Genomic DNA, 20,432 nt, shown 5'->3' with positions numbered 1-20,432 from the left:
TTAATACCCTCAGTGTTTCATGTCACCCATTTATAAAAACGCTGGGTTGAATTTCTACCCTAAGAATCTATGATAAACCTCTTCCCTTTATCTTTTGCTCCTTGGATAAAGTCTAGGATTTCTTACTTGTATAAACCCTCAGTACATTTTTAAGTTGTCTTTCTTACCCATTGGAACGTCAATGGGAAAGTTTCTAATTTTTGTCAGACCAATGGTTCTCAACTCTGGCTGAACATTAGAATTTTCTGGAAAGTTTTTAAAATACATATACCTACTATATATCTATCTCTCAGAGATTCTGATTTAATAGGGCCAGGACGGGACTCAGTCATTTGTATATTTTAAAATATCTCAAATGATTCTGATGTGCACCCAGGGTTGAAAAGCTACGAATCTGTTTTTCCCAGGTTATCTTCCTCAGAGTCTTCCTCCATAGGTCTTATTTCTAAGAGGTCTAAACTCAATTCAGCTCAAACGGCTCCATGCCTGAAAGTCTTAGGTCTTCACTTTCATTTGTGTTTCCTGCTATTCCTCCAGGTGAAGTCTGATTGAGCTCTCCCACATACCCTGGTTAAGTTTACTGTTCCTCTTTTCATTTTTTCTGCTTTCTTGCCCTAGAAGGCCTGACACGATTCTCAGCTCAAGAGGTCTAGCTTGATAAGTTTTCTCTTTCCCTACTCTGTCCTCACTACTGCCACTGACTCCTGACATATATACAAACTAGAGTAAGGTCAGAATGCAAAGGGAAAAGGATGCAGTATATTCTGTAACTTACAGAAGAAGTAGATTCCTCCTCCTCTGGAAGGAAAGAAAAATACCTCCTCGCTGCAGAGAAGAGTCACTCCATCAATTCAAATGAACTTCACTAATATGTAAACATTTACCAAGTACCTATCATGTGCCAGGCACTGTGATAGGTGCTGGGGATATGACAATGAATATAACACAGTTCTTGGTCCCAAGAGGTTTACAGTCTAGGGAGGGAGATAGACTAGTGAATAAGTACAATAGTGTATCTTAAGGGCATCTGATAGTAGTCTCTAGAGCGGAGTGTAAGCACAAAGAAGAAAGTGGTATGCTATGAAATGTCTCACAACCAGCTCTCTGGGGGAGAACAAAAACCTGATTTGTGGCATTTTGCAATTTCCATGGAATAAATACTTCCTCCATGGCAGATTTCATGTTACCAGCAGGACCTCACTGAACACAGAGTGGGAAGAGATACACACAATTGGCTCTTGCAAGCTTGCAAAGTCAGCCTCGGCTAGGGTGACCAACCATTCTGGTTTACCTGGAACCGTGTCAGCTTTAGCACTGAAAGTCCCACGTCTTAGGAAACCCTCAGTCTTGGGCAATCAAACAGTTGTTTGCCTCAGCTCCAGCACATCACAGGCAGAAAGTCCTCAATTCTTTCCAAAAGGGTCAAGAACGGTTTCAGACAGGAGATGAGGCTATAGCAAATTCCCTTAAGTAGATCCATTCTCTACTGTAGCCAATGAAATCATTGGTGGACAACCAGGTGTTTAAAAAACGGAGGGACATGTGGCCCCCTGCTCTCCATCCCCTAGCTTCTTTGACCCTCTGAGGTCTCAGGTGGTCCAGTGAGGAATCCACTTACAGCATCCCTCTCTTCTTCCCCTACCTCACACTGATGGGCCCCTTGCAAATAAGACACATCAGCAGTCATTTTACATAGATTTTGCCAGATAAGGAGCAGTGACATTTGACCTATGAAAATCTTTGACAGTTTATCACGCTGGAAAGCAGTCACTCAAAGGAGTAAACATATCATATCGGAAAGCTTGGCCATCCTGCTGGCGTCATGCCTTTTCAGTCTTCAAAATGCCTCTGCTAAAATTCAAACACCTGGCACACTGTGGTCCTTTAGCTATGACCCACCACTGATCTAAGGGCAAGATGTTTTAGGAAAGGGGGAACAGGAAAGTTTGGGGTGAGACGGGGAGAGGAGGAAGAGGAGGAAACAGACTGAGAGCCTGTTGGAGAAAGGCGGAAAGGCCAATTCCTCCCTAGCCAGCTCTGGATCACCATAATGAAATCTCCCTGCCCAGTACTCTCATGTTATCTTTTTATTTTTTCCAAGCTTGAGATATAATTGACATATAACATTATATAAGTTTAAGGTGTATAGTGTATTGATTTGATACACTTATATATTGAAAAATGATTGCCACCATAACGTTAGCTAACACCGCTGTTATGGCAAATAATTAGCATTTCTTTTTTGAGGTAAGAACATTTAAAATCTACTTTCTTAGCAACTTTCAAGTATATAATACAGTATTATTAACTATAATTGCTATGCTGTACATTAGATCCCCAGAACTTACTCATCTTATAGCTGGACGTTTGCACTCTTTGACCAATATCTCCCCTCTGCCCCCAGCACCCGGTACCCACCATTCTAGTCTCTGTTTCTATGAGTTCGGCATTTTTAGATTTCGCATGTAAGTGAGATCATACAGTATTTGTCTTTCTCTGACTTATTTCACTTAGCATAATGTCCTCAAGGTCCATCCGTGTTGTCACAAATAGCAAGGTATACTTCTTTGTCATGGCTGAATAATATTTCATTGTCTATATATACCACATCTTCTTTATCCATTCATCCATTGAGGGACACTTAGGTTGTTTCCATATTTTGGCTATTGTGAATAATGCTGCAATGAATCATGTTGTCTTATTTCATCTTCTGGAGATTCTGCTGGGGAAGGCAGGTATTAGTTCCAGTTTACAGAGAAGAAGCAAAAAACATCGTTCCATTTGACCTAGAAGGAATATCGGGAGAAGAATTTGACAGTAATGTCTCTCCTGCACACACACTTTGTCCCCAGGGAGAGGCTGTCCGTTTTGCCTTGCAAATAGTAGTAACTGGCCTTCATTTTCTATTTCACTTCCTATTGTCTCATTGTCAAGAACATTTACTGATCCCACAGCTATGCAATGGGTCCTTGGGTTTCCTGGTCAGCGGACAGGTTACATGTCTCAACTGGTGTTTCTGTAAAAGACCAGCGTTCTAAGAGTTGGCCTGAGCTTTTGTACTATTAAATTAAAACAAAATTTTTTTGACAGGGACAAAAAAAATCAGGTAAGACGTCAACAGTAGAGTTTCTGGATCCAGTAGGTTTGAATTCCATCACTTACCAGCTGTGTGACCTTGGGCACGTTATTAACCTCTCTATGTCTTGGTTTCCTCATCCACAAAATAGGAGGTAACAATACCTACCTCGTAGGGTGGTTGTGAGGATTAAGTGAGTTATGATACATAAATTGTTTGGACCCATGCCTGGCACGCAGTAAGTGCTTTTTATTTTATTCTCAATTTTAAGTGTTTCTCCCATAAATTTCTCTTAAACTCTTAGCTCTTTATCTACTACTTATCTATAAGTACAAAACGGTCTCTGATTTAGGACAAAGTTATGTAATCAGTTTTTTTAAAGGTGCTACACAAAGCGCCAAGTCAGGGGCTCATTCAACGCTCAATAGGAATCAAGAGGGAAGGAAGAAATAAAAATAACACTGAGCACTCACCACGTGCTGGGTGTCCTGCCAAGCACTTTTGATACATATCCTATAACAACTCACAAGAGGTAGGTACTATTATTACCATCTTCAAGATGGGAAAACAGAGACTTAGAAAGGATGAGAGAAAAATAGCATCATGCTAGGTTCAAAGGCAGATATCTTGTGGAGGGTGACCTCTGTGACCACAAAGAAGTCTCTTTCCCAAATTGAACCTCAGTTTTCCCAACTCTATAATGTTCTTAAAATCTCTACGAGGCAAGTTTAACCCAAATCGCCAACATTGGCCCAAGGTACCATGAGTAGTGGCAGTGGTCATTGCTTACACTGAGGAGATTTCAGGCGTGCCCATGCTCTCCCCAGCACAACCTTCGCCTGCCTCCATTTTGCTCCTGCTTTTTAATCTCCTCAGCCTACTCCTGACTCCATTCCAGCTCCAACAGCAAGCAGCCCTCTTTAGATCAGTGTACAATGAGCCCTCTGCCCTCTGTTCCTCAGCACTTCCTCAGAGCCCTCCTGTTTCAGACTCTGGATACCAAACAACCACTTTCAAATATTTACCAAGTAGACTGCTGCAAGCTAGGCTTCTGGGGAACTGCACTGAAAAGAGCAAACAATCAAAATGCCATTCCCATTATGTTTTGATAATACTCCAGGGTTTACAAATGACCCTTACATCCTGATGTCACTGAGCATCCTACCTCCTACGTGCCACCAACCCAGTGCTTACTGTAATCCAGCATGCGCTACCACATCCCGAACACAATTGCAACCAAACCGCACACCACCCCATGAGCAAGTGCACCTCCACTTTAAAGATGAGACAGCAAGGCTCAGTGAGATGGATCAGCTTGCCTGAGGTCATTCCACAGCAAGGGCAAAGCATAATTGAACACAGTAGTCCCACTCCCAAGTCCACACTATGTCATTATGTCTCATTTAGATCAATCGTGTTGTTCTGCAGTAGCACAGTGACAGGTCATAGTAAGCACACGTGTACACAAACGTGTACACAAACCCAGAAAGCATCGTGCTGTGGTCTCTCCCTGGACTGTCCTTCTCCCACCAGCTCTCCTCCTATTTTTTTTTTTTTTTTTTGCTTGCCTAACTCCTACTTATCTTTCAAGAATCAGCACAAATGTCAACTTCTGCTTAAAAAATCCTCTTTCTTTTCTCAGCCATTTGCACCCAGTATGCTTACCATGTCATAATGCAATTGTTACTTATCTATTTCCGTGTTTATTTCCCTGGCAACAAGGACTGTGCTTCATAGATCACCGAGTCCCCCTCATCTGGAATAGTGCTTGCCACACAATAGATCTTCACTACTCATCTATTGAAGGAAGTGTTGGGGGAGGGGGAAGAGGAAGGAGAAAAGGGAAGAAGGAGGAGGAAAAAGAGAGGGAGGAGAGGAAGCAGGGAGAGAGGGAGGAACCGTTCAGAGGAGAGTCCAATTTGCCTGCTGCAAATTGCTCCTTAATTAATTCACATGTCTCTCATGAGACAGTCTAGTTTTATTTTTTACTCTTGCTGCTATCCAAATAGAAGATCAGGTCACCAGCACTGACAAGTAGGAGTATACTTTAATATGAGTGTACTTAAGGCTGGGTCCTGGAAAATCCTGGTTACTATATAACACAGAGCAACCAGTTTGCAAACCGCATCCCTCAGCTAACTTATTCACAATCTCTATCCCCAGAGTTTGTTGCAAACTGGAGGAAGGTTTTCTTTAAATGTTCCCTTTCCAGCATAAGAGTTAGGAGTTCCTTGAATTGCACTGGGACAGAAGCTTTTGGTCAAGTGTCTGTTCCTCCATTCTGGCCTTTCTGCCTGGGGTATCAGTACTTGATACAAGAGCCGACTTTCCTCCTGGGCAGTCGACGTGCTGAAGCGGGCACGTCCCTGAGTCATTTCACAGAGGGGGTGTTTTCAGCATTCTTTCTGCCCAGGTAACACCACTTCCTAGGCTAGTAGCATCTCAGTTTATTTTCTATGCCTCCTCCCTCCAGAACACTGGGTCATTCATTTCCTTGTTGTAGATGAAGGAACACAGAGACACAGAGAAGCGACACGTAGACACACTAGAAGGAAGAAAAACCAAGACCGAGAGTTCTCAGTTTATTCAGACACCAGGCAGTGCCTTTGTAGAAGTAATTAATAGTATTTGCTTCCATTCTGAGCTTCATGTACTGGGATGATGGCAAGCGCTTCACTTGGGTTGTATTTCATTGAGATCCTCATACTCTGTAAGGTGTGAATTATCACACTTGTCAAATGAGACAATTAACAATATGTGGTGTTGGAGTGTCAGCCCAGGTCACCAGGACTCCACACCCTGAATTCTGAACCGCTCTACTCCCCTGTGTGAAATACGTGCCTGGAACTCCAGATGTGAGCTGCTGGTGATCAATAAAAATTGATCCTTAGAGTGCCGTTTACAAGGTGAAAACTACTCAAGCAGGAAAGTGTTTTGAAATATTCTGGAAAGTTCACTGCTGATCTGCCTTCAACAAATATTTACATTTATTAAGCATGTGCTCTCTGCGAGGCTTCATTTTAGATGCTTTGCACAAATGACTTCATTTAAATTTTCACAAGAGACCTATGAGGATGGCACTATGATTATCTGCATTTTGCCATGCGGAAACCACAGCACAGAGAGGTCCCCAGACTTGCCCAAGGCCACACAAGTAATAAGCAGTCATGCTGGGATTCAAATCCAGTCTGACTAGAAAGCCATGGTCTTAAACTTGAGTATTACATCCTCAATGGCCACCTATTATAAACACGATGTTGTTTGGGGCATTGGGAGGTATATCTATATATATCTCACAATATCAAGATGTATATATCTTACAAACTTATCAAATCAAAATATGCAGAATTGTAAATCTAAATATCACTATAAGACAAATAGCCAAGAGATGGCCTAAAGAAGAAGAGGAAGGACTGCATTTCTGTGGCTGCTCTCCACGTCTGGCACTTGAATTGCTCTCTCACATCAGCCTCAAACCTTGCAAGGCGGACACTGCCCCCATTTAAAGGCGAGGAAATGGTGGTTTCGAGGTTAATGGCCCAAGTTCACATGGCTGCTAAGGGGCAGATCCACATTCAAACTTGGATTCACATGGGCTCAAAGCCCAGACTTCTGTAATCACTTTTATTAACATCTAACATTGTGTCTTTTTTATGAGTCTCCTGAGTGTCAGTGCAAATGTTGTTAAAAAACAAACAAATCAAAAGAAAACAAAAAAAGGAATGTTGGGGCCGGCCCAGCGGTGTAGTGGTTAAGGTCGTGCGCTCCTCTTGGGCAGCCCGGGGTTCGCAGGTTCAAATCCCAGGCAAAGACCTATGCACCACTCATCAAGCCATGCTGTGGCGGCATCCCACATACAAAATGGAGGAAAATGGGCACAGATGTTAGCTCTGGGCTAATCTTCCTCAGCACAAAGAAGAAGATTGGCAATGGATGTTAGCTCAGGGCCGATCTTCCTCATCAAAAAAAAAAAAAAGGAATGTTGCTCTGACTCTATTATGCATTGTAGTTGAAAGCAAGTGGAATATCCGTGTATTCACCTAAACCCTCACAAACCTGTTTGTCCCCATCCGGGAGTCCCCTGCACCCCCATTTGTGTCCAACTCGCATTCCTGCAGACCTGCTGTATGTGGAAGTTCTGCTCAGTGGCCTCAGGTTTCAAAAACGAAATCTGATTGGCAAACAGGCCCCAGGTCCCAAAGTCAGCTGCCTGGCCCGCTGACAATGGACAATGGGTGTGGAATGTCCACTCCATATACATTCCGGAGAAATTCATTACCCAGCTCCTCAGAACAAGCCAAGGCCACCCCTTACATCAACTCTGGGTGTCACTGATGAATACATCCATTGTGGAGGCAGTCCCAGCCACACGGAGGGGAAAATTCCAGACAGGCTGTTTTCTTTTCCGCTCTTTTTTTTAAATCACATCATGTGATTCCTTCACTCTGACATCAAATATCCAGCTGTTATGAGGAATAAGACTGAATTCTCTTCGGATTAGAAAAGATAACCAACATGGCTAAGAGCAGTTCCTAGAAGAAACCAGGGGAAGGTGACTTCAGCCTGCCCTGCTGATGGCCATACATCTGATAGAGATTTTACGCTGCAATATTTGTTAAGAAAAAAAGAAAAAAATGTCTCAATATAATCTTTATTCCTAACATGTGGTCAACAGTCTCCCAGTGCACTCCCCAGATATCACTGTTACTTTTGGGCCAAATGACACTTATTTACTGATTTTGGGGCCTTGGATAAACCCATTGGACATGTTCAGAGGGTTCTCTTCCCACACCTCTGCCCCTGTAACTCTGTGATATTTGTGTCATAGAACGACCTGACTGAAACAGTGAGGGGAGGAGGGGCAGGAACGTCACTTCATACCTGACAGAGTCAGAGAGTCCAGTTCTAGCCCAGGTTCTGACCCAGCCATTGCCTGGCCGGGTGATCTTCAACAAGTCTCCACGTGGCTTCTGCAAGCCCTGGCAGCATGTTTGTGCAAATGAAGAGACAGTGTTCCTCTGGGGGAGAAGCAGGCCTGCCAGCTTGACAGCACAGGGCTTGGCAAGTCTAACCCCAGCTGGACTCCAGCCCTCACCGCCCCTCAGCCCTCAGGAGGGGCTTAACCTGCATGGCCGTTCAAAGAGCCCTGTGTCTCTGTTTCAACTTAGTTGCAGAGTGGGATAGATAATTAGTGTTCCACCAAATTCTCTGCACTAATGAGACTAAAACGACATACAGAACAGTTTATGAATCAGCCCGTTAATAGGAGATTACTACTGCTCTGGTTCACTTCCTGAGCCCTCCATAACACTTCTCATGAAAAGCAAAGACGCCATTTACTCCTTTGAGATTGCTACTTCCCACACTCAGAGAACCACCCCTTTCAGACTTTGATCAGAAAGCAGGCTGGGCTTCGTAAATATGCAGCTTGGGCAGTTGAACAGGGCCCCATGCTCGGAAAGGCCTCACACTTGGTTTAATGTTCTGATGTCACCATCTTGAAATTCTTAATCATTTTTGAACAAGGAGCCCTACATTTTTATTTTGCACAGAGGCCTGCAAATTATGTCGCTGGTCCTGCCAACAAGCCTTCAGAGGCACCAGATAGCTTTCTTACACCACATAAAAGATTTGGAAAGGAAAACGGGATATGTCATCCCTCTGCTGGACATGAATGCCCCAGTCATAATTAGAGTGTGAGGCAGGATGGTGCACTGGACCTAAGAGCATGGGCTTTAGGAGGCCAATCAAGCTGGCAGCAGTCCCGCCGCCCATAAGGCCTCCGACAAATTCCCTAACCTGTCTGAACCCAGCTCTCCTTCTCTGTGAAACAGACTACTAATGCCTACTCCTCCCTGTTAATAATGAAGAAAGGTCTGTAAAGGAAGAGATTGGCACGTGGCAGGTGCTCAGCAAATGTAAGTTCCCCCTCCCAGCTTGTTTCAGGAATAAATGCATCAGGATGGGCAATGCGCTCACATTCCAAAAGGCAGGGGGTGATAGGCGGCCTTTGGCTCTAGGATCACACGATTCTTCACTAATGAAGGCCTAGAAGCCAGCCCTCCGCCAGTCCATGGGTATTAGAATACTTTTGGTTGCAAGGGCAGAAATCTAACTCATATTAACTTAGGGAAAGTGGGAGTTTGTTAGTTCACGAAACTGGGAAGTGCAAGGATACAGGCATTGCTGTAGATTTATACAATGTTATTCAATTTCTGTCTCTTTCTTCATACTTCCGCTCTTTTTGTCTCTGCTTTGCTTCGTTCTGAACTCATGCTCCTTTCATGTAGTGGATAGGACAGCTGCCTACAGCCCAAGACTCACACTCTCTCAGCTTAGCAAGCCCAGTAGGGAGAGACAGGTAACTTTGTCAATGTCTACATATCAATCAACGGAAAGACTCTAATTGATCTTGCTTGGATTATATCCCCACCCTTGTACCAGTCACAATTGTCAGAGTGACAGAGTTTGTGCCCACCTGAGGGCAGGTTGATGGGGCTCAAGCCGCATGATTGACAGCCTCAACGAGACCACATGAAATGAGAGGAGGGGAAGTTCCCCAAAGGAATAGTGATGCCAGACAGATGAATGCCACATGACCTCTGTGCCAAATGTGGTTCCTGTTCATTCCTGATAGGTGCCAAATGAAATGAAGGAGGGAGAGGGGAATCAGGTGGTATAGACAGCAGCACTTAAACCAGCCTTCACTGAAGGATGGGAAACAAGAGACACACATCATCAAAGAGAATCTCTGTGAGGAAAAGCAAAGATCTGAGAAAACGCAGGGTGTGTTCAAGGCTGCTAATTGCATAACTGCAATTAACCTCATATCTCCACATTTTTAATAGTGGTGCCTTTATTTTTATGTGTATCTTTTGTTTAAGCAAGCAATACTGGTTTTCCACTGAAGTGCTAATAGAAGGTTTCTTTTTTAAAATAACTTTAAGTAAAAACAAAGTAGGTCAGTTGAAAGAGAAATAATAAGCAAATAATAATAATACAGACATAGATAGATGTGGACAAATTAGTGCGTATATTAGGCCAATGACTGAAGTCTGGGAAATATTAACTTAGTGTATATATAGGACATTCTTACCCCAAGGAGAATAAAAACCAATGTGTGCTATTGCTTGTTCATATGGTATCTCTGACAAACTAAATATGATGTCTCTCATTGTGTGGATAGCAAAGCCTTAGCCCAGGTCACCTGATCTGTAATGAGATCCTAGAACCCTGAGCTTCTGGCTGGCAACACCTATTCCCTAGACATACCTGTGTCTCATGGTAAAAAGGGAAAACCAGCATTCTAGGACAGTCGCCCACTGTATCACTCTCTGTTTCAGAGACAGACACACAAAGGTGGGATTGATGTGAAAATTGCTCATCTCAGAGTTGGCCAGCTGACTGTCATTGAGAATAGAGAGGCCCATTCTTTGTGGTCATCCAGGGCCAGCTGGTTCCAAGGAGTACCAGCCATCTCTCTGGGGCCAGAGTTTCCCCAGCTGATTGCCACATGCACCCACGTGTAAAGTGGCAGCTGATCCCTCATTTGGATGACTGCTTGGTCTTCCAGTTAGCTACCAATTTCAACCAGAGTTAATTTAAGAATGCTTATATTGCCCACTCACGTTTTCAATTATTTTCTCTAGGCCAAAGCCAAAAGTCCTCAAGGTTTTGATGTGGATCGAGATGCCAAAAAGCTGAACAAAGCCTGCAAAGGAAAGGGTATGAAAGATATTTTGTTTGCTGATTTACTTTCAAAGTTGATTAAACTTGTTCTCTTGTCCAACTTTCCCATGGTCTTAGGAAGATGACCTCCCACTTATCTTTTGTATTCCAAGCTAACACGAGTTGATCACTTCAAAGTTTCTCTTTATAAAAGGTCCCAAAGTTATAATCAGATCCTATTACTTTTCAGGATTCAATATAATAGTTAGAAATTGGATATTATGACATTTAATTTGACCTTAAGGTGGGAGAAACTTCACAAGAAGTGTAATTCATGCAATCCAATGTCATCTAAACCCGTCTGACCCCTTTCATGGTAGGTGGTAGGGAGTCAGGTCCGATGAGAACTGGATTAGGGACCTGAGAGCTGCATCTAGAAGTAGATCAAGTGAACTTAAAACTGCGGCCAAGGTCAAGAATCAAGGGTCAAAACTGTTTATATACAGGCCTAAGGGTAAGTGCATGGCCAAGAGTGGGGGACAAGGCAAGAGATCAGGAGTAAGGTAAATCCAGAAACAAGGTGGGATGAGAGCCAGAGCATCTAGGACTAAGGCCATGAAGTGAGGCTCTGGGACCCAAGGAGGTCATTGATGAAACAAGGTTCTAGTCCCAGAAGCCTAGAAGAAGGTGGAATCCAAAGCACAGATAGAAGGATTTACCTTGAGAGGAATTGGGGAGCGAAGGGAGGCGAGATTGAGAGTAGGAATAGACACATTCATGGGTGTTGTAAGGGGAGACAGTTGAAGGTGCTCATGCCTGGTAATCTGACATTGCTCGGTGAGTGGGAGGCAAGATTGTCTCCTAAAGAGATGGACTATGGGGCTTGAGTGATAATTTGGAATCACTCTTGAGCAGGAAAAAAGGCAGAAGTGATCAGCATACTGATCATGCTGAGGGCCTCATTGAGCAGTAGGAGGAGATTTTTACTTAGAAGTAAATGCGCGGAGATTTACTTTCCAAGGAATGGGTACTGTGGTAGAATAAATATGGCCATATTTATTTTTGTGTGAGTGACTCCATAGGAAAGAACTGGGATCCATTGTGGAAGTTTTAAGAAGACATATTCTGCTTCAAAATAAAGGAACTATCCAACTATAGAATAGTCTGCCTTGCTCAAGAAATTTTGGAGAAGTCCCAAGGGAGTTGGGGTTGGGGAAGATCTGGTGGGAAAGTGGTAGAAGGGATTCCTACGTATTAAGTATTCTTGAACAAATCGCAGAGAGAGAGAGCTAGAAATGAACGATGACAACTAGGTTGCTTGGTCAGGGGGCATCAGAGGAGAAAGCTCAGTGGTTCCAATAGCAGAGAAGAGCTGCTTCTTGCTCATGTCCTGACCTGGCTAATCTGGTATTTGGACAACAGCTGTTGGGAGACATATTTGCCTGGAAGTGGCAGGATGTTTATAGTTCTGAGTTTTGTTGAATGGCTGAGCCAGCCTCACAGGTGCTTCTCTGCTGCTTCTGCAGTGAGGTCCTGACACCTGGACATGAGTTGGAGAGGGGAGCTAAAGTGGGTGTGGGAAGCTGGAAGAGGCAAGGAACAGATTCTACCCCAGAGTCAGCCCTGCCGACACCATGATCCTAGACTCCTAGCCTCCAGAACTGTGAAGGAATAAGTTGCTGTTGTTTTGAGCCCCTGAGTTTTGGTAATTGATACAGCAGCCTCAGGAAACTAATACAGCGGGCAAGTGAAAAGCAGTGACCTTCCCAGGCAGGCAAGATTCTCCCCCCTTCATTACTTCATCTATCTTCCCTGCACCCCCATTTCCAAAGGAGAAACTGAGGGCCTGGGAAGCCTAGTGTGTCAGCAGAAGAGACTGGCCCTTGGGCACCAGAGAGGGGCTGCAGCTCCGGGCTCAGTGAGGCAGGCTGTGGCTGGCATTTGGAACCTGGGGGAAAGCTGAGCCCTGCCACCTGCATGCTGTGTGGATCACTCATGGACACATGAGCTCGTGGTGTCAAGTGGCGGGCACTTCAAACCCAGGTCCCCATCCTGTTGAAACTCAGCTCGGTATCTTCCCAGAAAATTGCTGGGAAAGGAAGAACAAGGAGGCCCTCCGGTCCTCCCAAAGCTGATTATCACCCCGGTTCTGACCTCTGCTGTGTAATTACTCTCCAGTGTCTGATGCACAGCCAGGACTGTGCATCCTACTTTTCTCGTTTTTTAAATAGTCTTTCCCAGAACCACTGGGGACTAGCCCCAGTGCCTCAAACCATTGTAAATGTTTACAGGAAGCTGTGCAGCAGCACAGACTGCTTATATGACACACACATTATGAAATGTAAAATTAGATCACTGTTCAGTAAATCCCTTCTTGTCCGGTAGTGGGAACAGCTCCCAAGATAAACCTCAGACCTGGACTCAAAGGGCTTGAGGGAAATCTAGTCATTTCCACACTCTCCCCCCACCTCCAGGCTGTGGCCATGCCATCCCAGGATTGCCTTGCTCTCTGGTCTCTCTTTCTAAAGCATTCCACGAAGGAAAGTCTACAACACATTATTTTTTAAATTTTAACTCGATTTTCCTGGATTATCTGGAATTGGGTTGACTATGGCATCAGAGCAGAGGATTTGTTATTGGTCCCTGCTACATCCAGCCTGCCTGAGCAGCGCATGCAGCTTACACCAATGCAGAGAGAAGGTTCTGTCATAATGCTGTGCAAACTTCTCCATTCATTCATTCATTCACACATATATGCATGCATTTAAACATTCATTCAGCAAGTCGTCTGATAAAGATTGAGAGCCTTTTGTGTGGATATAGTGGTGAGCAAACCCCCCTGCTCCCATGGAACTTGCAGTGTGGCATGGCAGAGACAGGACAGAGAAGGAGAAGGGGCATGTGAGGGACACTGAGGGAGGAGTGCCTCGTCTGTCCCAGGAAAGTCCAGTGAGTAGAGTCCTAAAGGAAGATGGGAGGGAAGGTGAGGATCAAACTTAAGGTGTTCCAGGTAGAGGAAACAGCCCATGCAAAGACTCAGAGGTGAGAAAGAAAATGTTGCTTGTTCTAGGAGCTGCAAGTGATTGATAGAGTCGATGGAAAGGAGGCCTGGGAGAGGATGAGTAGGGTGACACAACTTTGAGAGGCAAGTAGGAGCTACTCAAGAGGCCTCATATGCCGAACCAAAGAGTTGAGACTTAAGGAGCCGGCCCGGTGGTGTACTGATTAAGTTCACACGCTCTGCTTTGGCGGCCCAGGGTTCGGAGGGTTTGGATCCCGGGTGTGGATCTACGCACCGCTCATCAAGCCATGCTGTGGCAGCATTCCACATACAAGGTGGAGGAAGATTGGCACAGATGTTGGCTCAGGGCCAATCTTCCTCAAGCAAAAAGGGGAAGATTGGTAACAGATGTTAGCTCAGGGCCAATCTTCCTCACCAAAAAAAAAACAAACAAAAAAAAGAGTTGAGACTTTATTCTGGATTTGAAGGAGCCTATATTGAAAGGTTTGAAGCAAAGGAGTGAGCAGGCTGGTCTGCTCATCAGAAAGGCTGTTCTGGGGCAGTGAATGCTGATAGGAAAGGAGAGAGGAAGGCAGGAACCCTGCTTGGGTATCAGTAGTTCTGCTGAGCAGTGTGATGGCGGTGAGGATGGAGAGAAATGAAAGGACCTGAGAGATACTAAGGAGGTGGAATAGTGAGGTCTCAGTGGTGACTAACTGGGTGTGGGGTGAGGGTAACGAGGGAGCCAGGGATGTGGGGACGAGCCCCAGATCCCCAGCAGATGGGCCACCTGGGAGGCAAGAAAGCCCCTTCCAGGGATGACAATTGTAAGGATCCAGGCCCGAGATGCAGAGGCCCTAGACCTGGGCAGGAGCAGTGTGCACGGAATGAAAGGGGCGGATTCAAGAGATTTTTACGAGAAAAAGAAATCCCTGTTGAGGTGAGATTTCTGGCACTCAGAAGTTAAAAAAAATGTCACAGAGGAAGTAACTGGATACACATTACGTAGGTGAAGCTGCAGGAGGAAATGAAGAGGAACAACATAAATAACAGTGTTGGAACTGAACCAAAATGAGGCAGGCAATTAACCCCTACTGTTTTTGCAAGTGAGCTCATCCTAGAATTTTCTGTTTCTCCAATTGGAACCAAACAGCTAGATCTTCCCAGAATTGTAAAAGTGAAACTGATCCTTGAGACTAAGCGAACAGACCAAGGACACAAAGCAAGTGGCTCTCTAACCGCTAGCTCAGAGCTGTCTTTCTAAGTCCCTGCACCGTCTTTGCAAATATGGCTACGAGGGGGGGTGCCAGAGTTGAGCCAAGGATAACACACCTCAAGTCTTTACCGGCATTCCTTTGTCTTCCCTCCCCCATCTGCAGCCAGGTCCCTTCCATCCCTTCTCACAACCATGACCCAGATTTTTCCTGTTCCTGACTCTTCTATCAAAATGCATCTACCATCTCTTGTTTCTTCAGAATCCTGATCTCTCGTCTGGGTAGGAATGATCATGAAATTTCAACTCATTCAGTTCCACTCAAAAATGCCCCAGCACATGCTATTCGTAGGCAGCGGAATCGAAAGTAGAACTAGGAACGGGCTGATGCGGGAATCTCCAGCTTTTGGCTGTGAAGAGAGGGGTTTTGGTTGCTTTCTTGAAGTCTAGAGATATTGCTGAGGATAGCGGGTATATTAGTTTCTTAGAGACGCCATAACAAAGTAACACAAACTGTGGCTTAAAACAACAGAATTTTATTGTCTCACAGTTCTGGAGGCCAGAGGTCTGAAATCAAGGAGTGGCAGTCCGTGCTCCCTCTGAAGGCTCTAGGGGAGGACCAGTTCCAGGCCTCTATCCCAGCTGCCGTAGCCTCAGGCGTTCTTTGGCTTGCAGATGCATCACTCCAATCCTCCATCCTCACTTGGCCTTCTCCTTGTACCTCTTTACATCATCTTCTTGTGTATGTGTCTGTGTCAGAGTCCAAATTTCCCCTTTTTGTCAGGACACCAGTCATATCGGATTAGGTCTCACCCTAATGACTTCATTTTAGCATATTACTGCTGTAAAGAGCATATCTCCAAATAAGGGCACATTCTGAGGTACCGGAGGTTAGGACTTCAACATATCGTTTTAGGGGGACACAAGTCAACCCATTATAGTAGGTGTCCCCTGACAGCCAGGATACAGAAGAAGGGTCGGATGGGAGGTTCTGCCAGTGTACCCCTTCCCATGGAAATGTACACACTGCTGTGGGCGAGGATGGACAAAGTGCTGACATTTGAACAGAGCTTTACTGTTGTCTAGATACAAGTTTTCAGAGTCTTGTATCTCATCCGCTCACAGCCCCTATGAGATCAGTATTGTCTTAACCTACATCTACTAGAGGATAAAAATGAGACTCAGGACAGCCCTGCCCAATAGAAATATAACGTGAGCCTCAAATGGAATTTCAAATTTTCTGGAAGCCACATTTAAACAAAAGTAGAAAAAAATAAGTGAAATTAATTTTAATATATTTTATTTTAACCCAAGATATTAACATTTCAATTGATAAACAATATAAAAATGATTGAGATATTTTACGCTCTTTTTTTATCCTAAGTCTTTGAAATCCAGTGTGCATTTTACGCTCATAGAGCATCTCAGTTCAGACTAGCCCATTCAAATGCTTGATAGCCACATCTGCTGCAGTATTAGACAACACAGCTCTAAAGTGAGTCCAGAGTTTCTCAGCTGGTATGTGATAGAGCTGGAATTCTAACCCAGCTCTGTCTGACTCCAGAGGTTATGTTTCTCCCACCACAACAGCTGCTTCTAACACCTGGGCGCAGCTAGGGAAGAGTTGCTCTCCGTGAACTATTCCCTACCTAGATTGTGTTACCCTGTGTGATAGTAATTCTGAAAACTACCTTCTAGAGAGAACACCTTAGCTCAAGTAATTCCAATAGTACGGACCTCAGAGGTATTTGGAAACTAGAAGAAGGTACTTTCTCTGGAAATCTCAAATCTTCCCGTGTAACCAGCTGGTTGCTTTCACCCGAGTCAAATTCCAGCAGTGACGGATCCAACCAATATCTTAGATGTGGAGTTAGGGAACTGGCTTTAGCCCATTCATAGCCTCCGTCCGCCTCTCCCAAAGCTACCCTGAATAAACATGTAAACCAAGGGAAAATAGTGTGTGTTCTACACAAATGCAGCTTCAAACAAGTCTCCCAGCCTCCCTGACCCTTCCCTCCAACCAAATTGCAGCCCTGAGGTCCTCCTCTGGCAAAAAATCTGGAGTGACTGCTGGGTGCCCCTGGGTAGGATGTCATGAAAGCTAGCCCAGGGTCTAGAAGTCCTCCATTCACTGTTATACAAAGGTCAAGAACTTCAGCTGCCCCTTCTCCTCGCCCTGTGATAGGCATGGTCTCACCATGACCCAGCAGCCCTTCCTCCTCCTTCTCCCTGCAGCCACGCAGGCCTTCCTTGGTTACTCCATGTGCAATCTGGCTCCTGGTCTTTCTGGAGTCTTCTTTAAACATAAGTCACACTCGATGGCAAAGCCTTTGGGTATTATTTCCTCAGACACAGGGAGGTCAATGGTGCTGCCTATCCTCACCTCTTGTCCCACAGTGGGTTGAGTGTTATGGGGACAGAACTGGAAAATAGGATATGGACCCTGCCTTCAAAGAGCTTTCTGTCTACATAAGGCACCAAGACAGCCTCAAGAGGGGCAGAGGGCTGGGTGGGATGCACACCAGCCTGGAGTTACAGGAACTCGGCTTCACATCACCTTTCTTTGAGTAAATCAGTGCCAGATACTTATTTGGAAAATACTAAGTGAAGCCATGATACACAGTGAACCCACTTGCCAAGGGGTTCAAAGCTAAGTGAGACACAATCCCTGTTGTCAAAGAGCTTACAACCTATAGTAGAGTTTCAGACCTCAACCGTTAAACTACCGCCTTACACAATTTTTGTCAGTATGAGTACTATCAACTTAACATTTTTCATTTAATCAACTCATTTTCAGCCCCTGTCCCTCACAAAACATCAGCAAAAGCATAGGTTTAATGATTTAGTTCTCTCTATATATTTTAAGTTCACATTAAAATAAACACACAACGATTAAAATTTTTAGTCATATATGGACCTCCTAAAATCATCTTTCATACCTCCAGTCGTATGCATAGTACTCCACCTTAGAAAACCCATATGTGATGAGCAAGATAGACCCAACACCCCCACTTACCCAAGGAAGACAGCAGTAAGTGGCACCACAACAGAGCACCCTACCGCTTAGTGACTCCTCCCTGTGGCCCAGGCACCAGACTCAGAATGTCACACACAAGCAATGTTATACAATCACTGCAACGATCCTAAAGACATATAAGCCATGTTCGCAGAAGAACAGAGGAGGCAGAAACTTAATGCTTCAGGATTTATAACAGTACTCACCCTACTGACAAATGTGGTTGAGACAAGGTGAGGGAGCCTTGGGGGTTGTGTGCAGAGATGGGTCTAGAAGAATAGTTTGAGACCAAACTGCAGGAAGTCTCAATGCTGCATTAAAGAATTTGGATTTAATTCTAGGAGTCATGAGGAATCACTAAAGGTATTTTAATTAGGAAGTGAAATGAGCACATGCATGCTTCTGAATGATGATTCTGATGACAGTATGGAGGGTGGACCGCAGAGATCAGAGCCTGGAGTCGGGGAGACTAAAGACAAGTAGGGCCTATCAGGCAGTGGCAGTAGGAATGAAGAAGACGGAGTTGTCTCATAGGTGAGACAGACGGCACTTGGTGATACTAGAAGGTAAAGGAGACCAAAGGTGGGCCCTCAAAAATGTCTTTGGATTTTCTAATTCGGGGGATGCCATGCACTGAGATGAAGTGAACAGGGTGGGGAGTGGACTTAAGGATAGACAAGATGAGTTCAGGTTTACATACACAGGGAATTGAAATGCCTTGGGATATCCATGAGAAGATGGCCACAGGAAGCCGGAAATAAGATCTGAGCTCAGAGGAAAGGTACAGGCTGGAGGTGCTGATTTAGGATTCATCAGCAAAAGGGCTATGGTCTCCAGGGGAAAGAGTGACTGCAATCAGCAAGGAGAGCTGGAAGCTGAGTTTAAGGGCAGAGGAAGGAAGAAGGGCCGATGGAGGCTGCTGAGAGAGAGGTGGGGAGAGGTGGAAGGAAGGAACAGGAGGAGAGATGTAAAGCAGTCAAGGATGGTGTCTCAAGCAGAGAACGGTCAACAAATTCAAATACTGCAGAACAGTCAGGTACACGCAGGAACTAAGAAGAGGCTCTGAGTTGTGTCTCAGTGTCTTCATCTGTAAATAAAGCTTGGACTAGAAGGCCTCTGATGTTCCTCCTAGCTCTCACAATTGCCGAGCGCTGTGCCTTAGATCCCAGCGCATTCAGTCATTGAGCGAGCCCCGCATGGATCTGAGGCAGCCCCGGGGCACTTGGTCATTTGTGCTCCCTGGTGTCCGTGGTCTCCCATGAGCACTCTCAGGGCCACTGTGGACCCTACTTGGATTATCTCATTTCAGTCCCACAATAGCCTTGTATATCATTACCCCCATCTTACAGATGGGAAAACTGAGGTGTGGCAACACAAATAACTTGCCCAATGTCATACAGTTTAAGGGTGGAACCATGATTTGAATCATAATTCAAGAAGAAACATAATTCAGGGTTTGCTAGTTAAATAGTCTTTCTCATCCCCATACCTGCAATACTTAGATCATCTTTCCAATCCTGTCTGCATGTTCAAAAAAGGACATTCTCCTCTTCTTTCTTATTCATTATATAGTTTTTGGTACTGATCAAATTGCCTACAATGAGTATGTATTACCTTGAGCATCAGGGAAAAGAACTTTTTAGAAAGAGTGTAATTCAAAGGTGTAACAATCGGGAGTTTAAAGGGGCAACTGCCCTTCATGCTCCCAGTTGGGACTTCTCTCCTGAGATGAACAAGTTCACGGGTGGGCTTGATATTGTAGCAATTTGAGCCTGTATCTTTATCTCTTTCACTCAATTTTATGTAATTGAAGGTCAAGGAATAGACCATACTTTTTTTTTTTTAGTTTTTTTTAACATTTTTATTGAGGTATAATTCACATGCCATACAATTCACCCATTTAAAGTGTACAATTCATGGTTTTTAATATATTCATGAATACGTGAACCCATTACTGCAGTCCATTTAGAACATTTTCATCGCCTCAAAAAAAAACCTCCTACTTTTTAGCTATCACCTCCCTACCCACTCCACCCGTCTCTATAGATTTCCCTATGCTAAATTTCCATATGAATGGAATCATATAATATGTGGTTCTCCGTGATTGGCTTCTCTCACTTAGCATAATGTTTTAAAGGTTCATTCATAATGTAGCATGTGTCAGTACTTCATTCCTTTTTCCTGACCAAATAATATTCCACTGCATGGATATACCACATTTCGCTTATCCATTTATCCATTGATGGACATTCCAGTTGTCTTCACCTCTTGGCTATTATGAATGATGCTGCAGTGAACATTCATGTACAAGTTTTGTGGGGACATTTGTTTTCATTTCTCTTGAGCATATGTGGAGGGGTGAAATTAAGGCCATGCTCGTTCCTCTTGCCACTACAATGCCCAGCACTGCGCTTCATGCAATGTGACGCCTCAATGGATATTTGTCAAGTGAGTGAAA

General features: G+C 44.4%; 1 protein-coding gene across 1 annotated transcript in view; it reads left to right on the top strand.

Moving 5' to 3' along the window:
* ANXA13 (annexin A13) overlaps positions 1-20,432 on the top strand; it is a 52,075-nt gene that overhangs the window by 12,029 nt on the left and 19,614 nt on the right. Inside the window, exon 3 of the mRNA XM_058564480.1 lies at positions 10,726-10,801. Coding sequence (XP_058420463.1) covers positions 10,726-10,801 — 76 coding nt within the window. The remainder of the gene's footprint in view (positions 1-10,725; positions 10,802-20,432) is intronic.

The sequence above is a fragment of the Diceros bicornis genome, chromosome 21 (assembly GCF_020826845.1).
Source record: "Diceros bicornis minor isolate mBicDic1 chromosome 21, mDicBic1.mat.cur, whole genome shotgun sequence".
Taxonomy (NCBI): Eukaryota; Metazoa; Chordata; class Mammalia; order Perissodactyla; family Rhinocerotidae; genus Diceros; species Diceros bicornis.
This window is presented reverse-complemented; position numbering and strand designations above follow the sequence as displayed.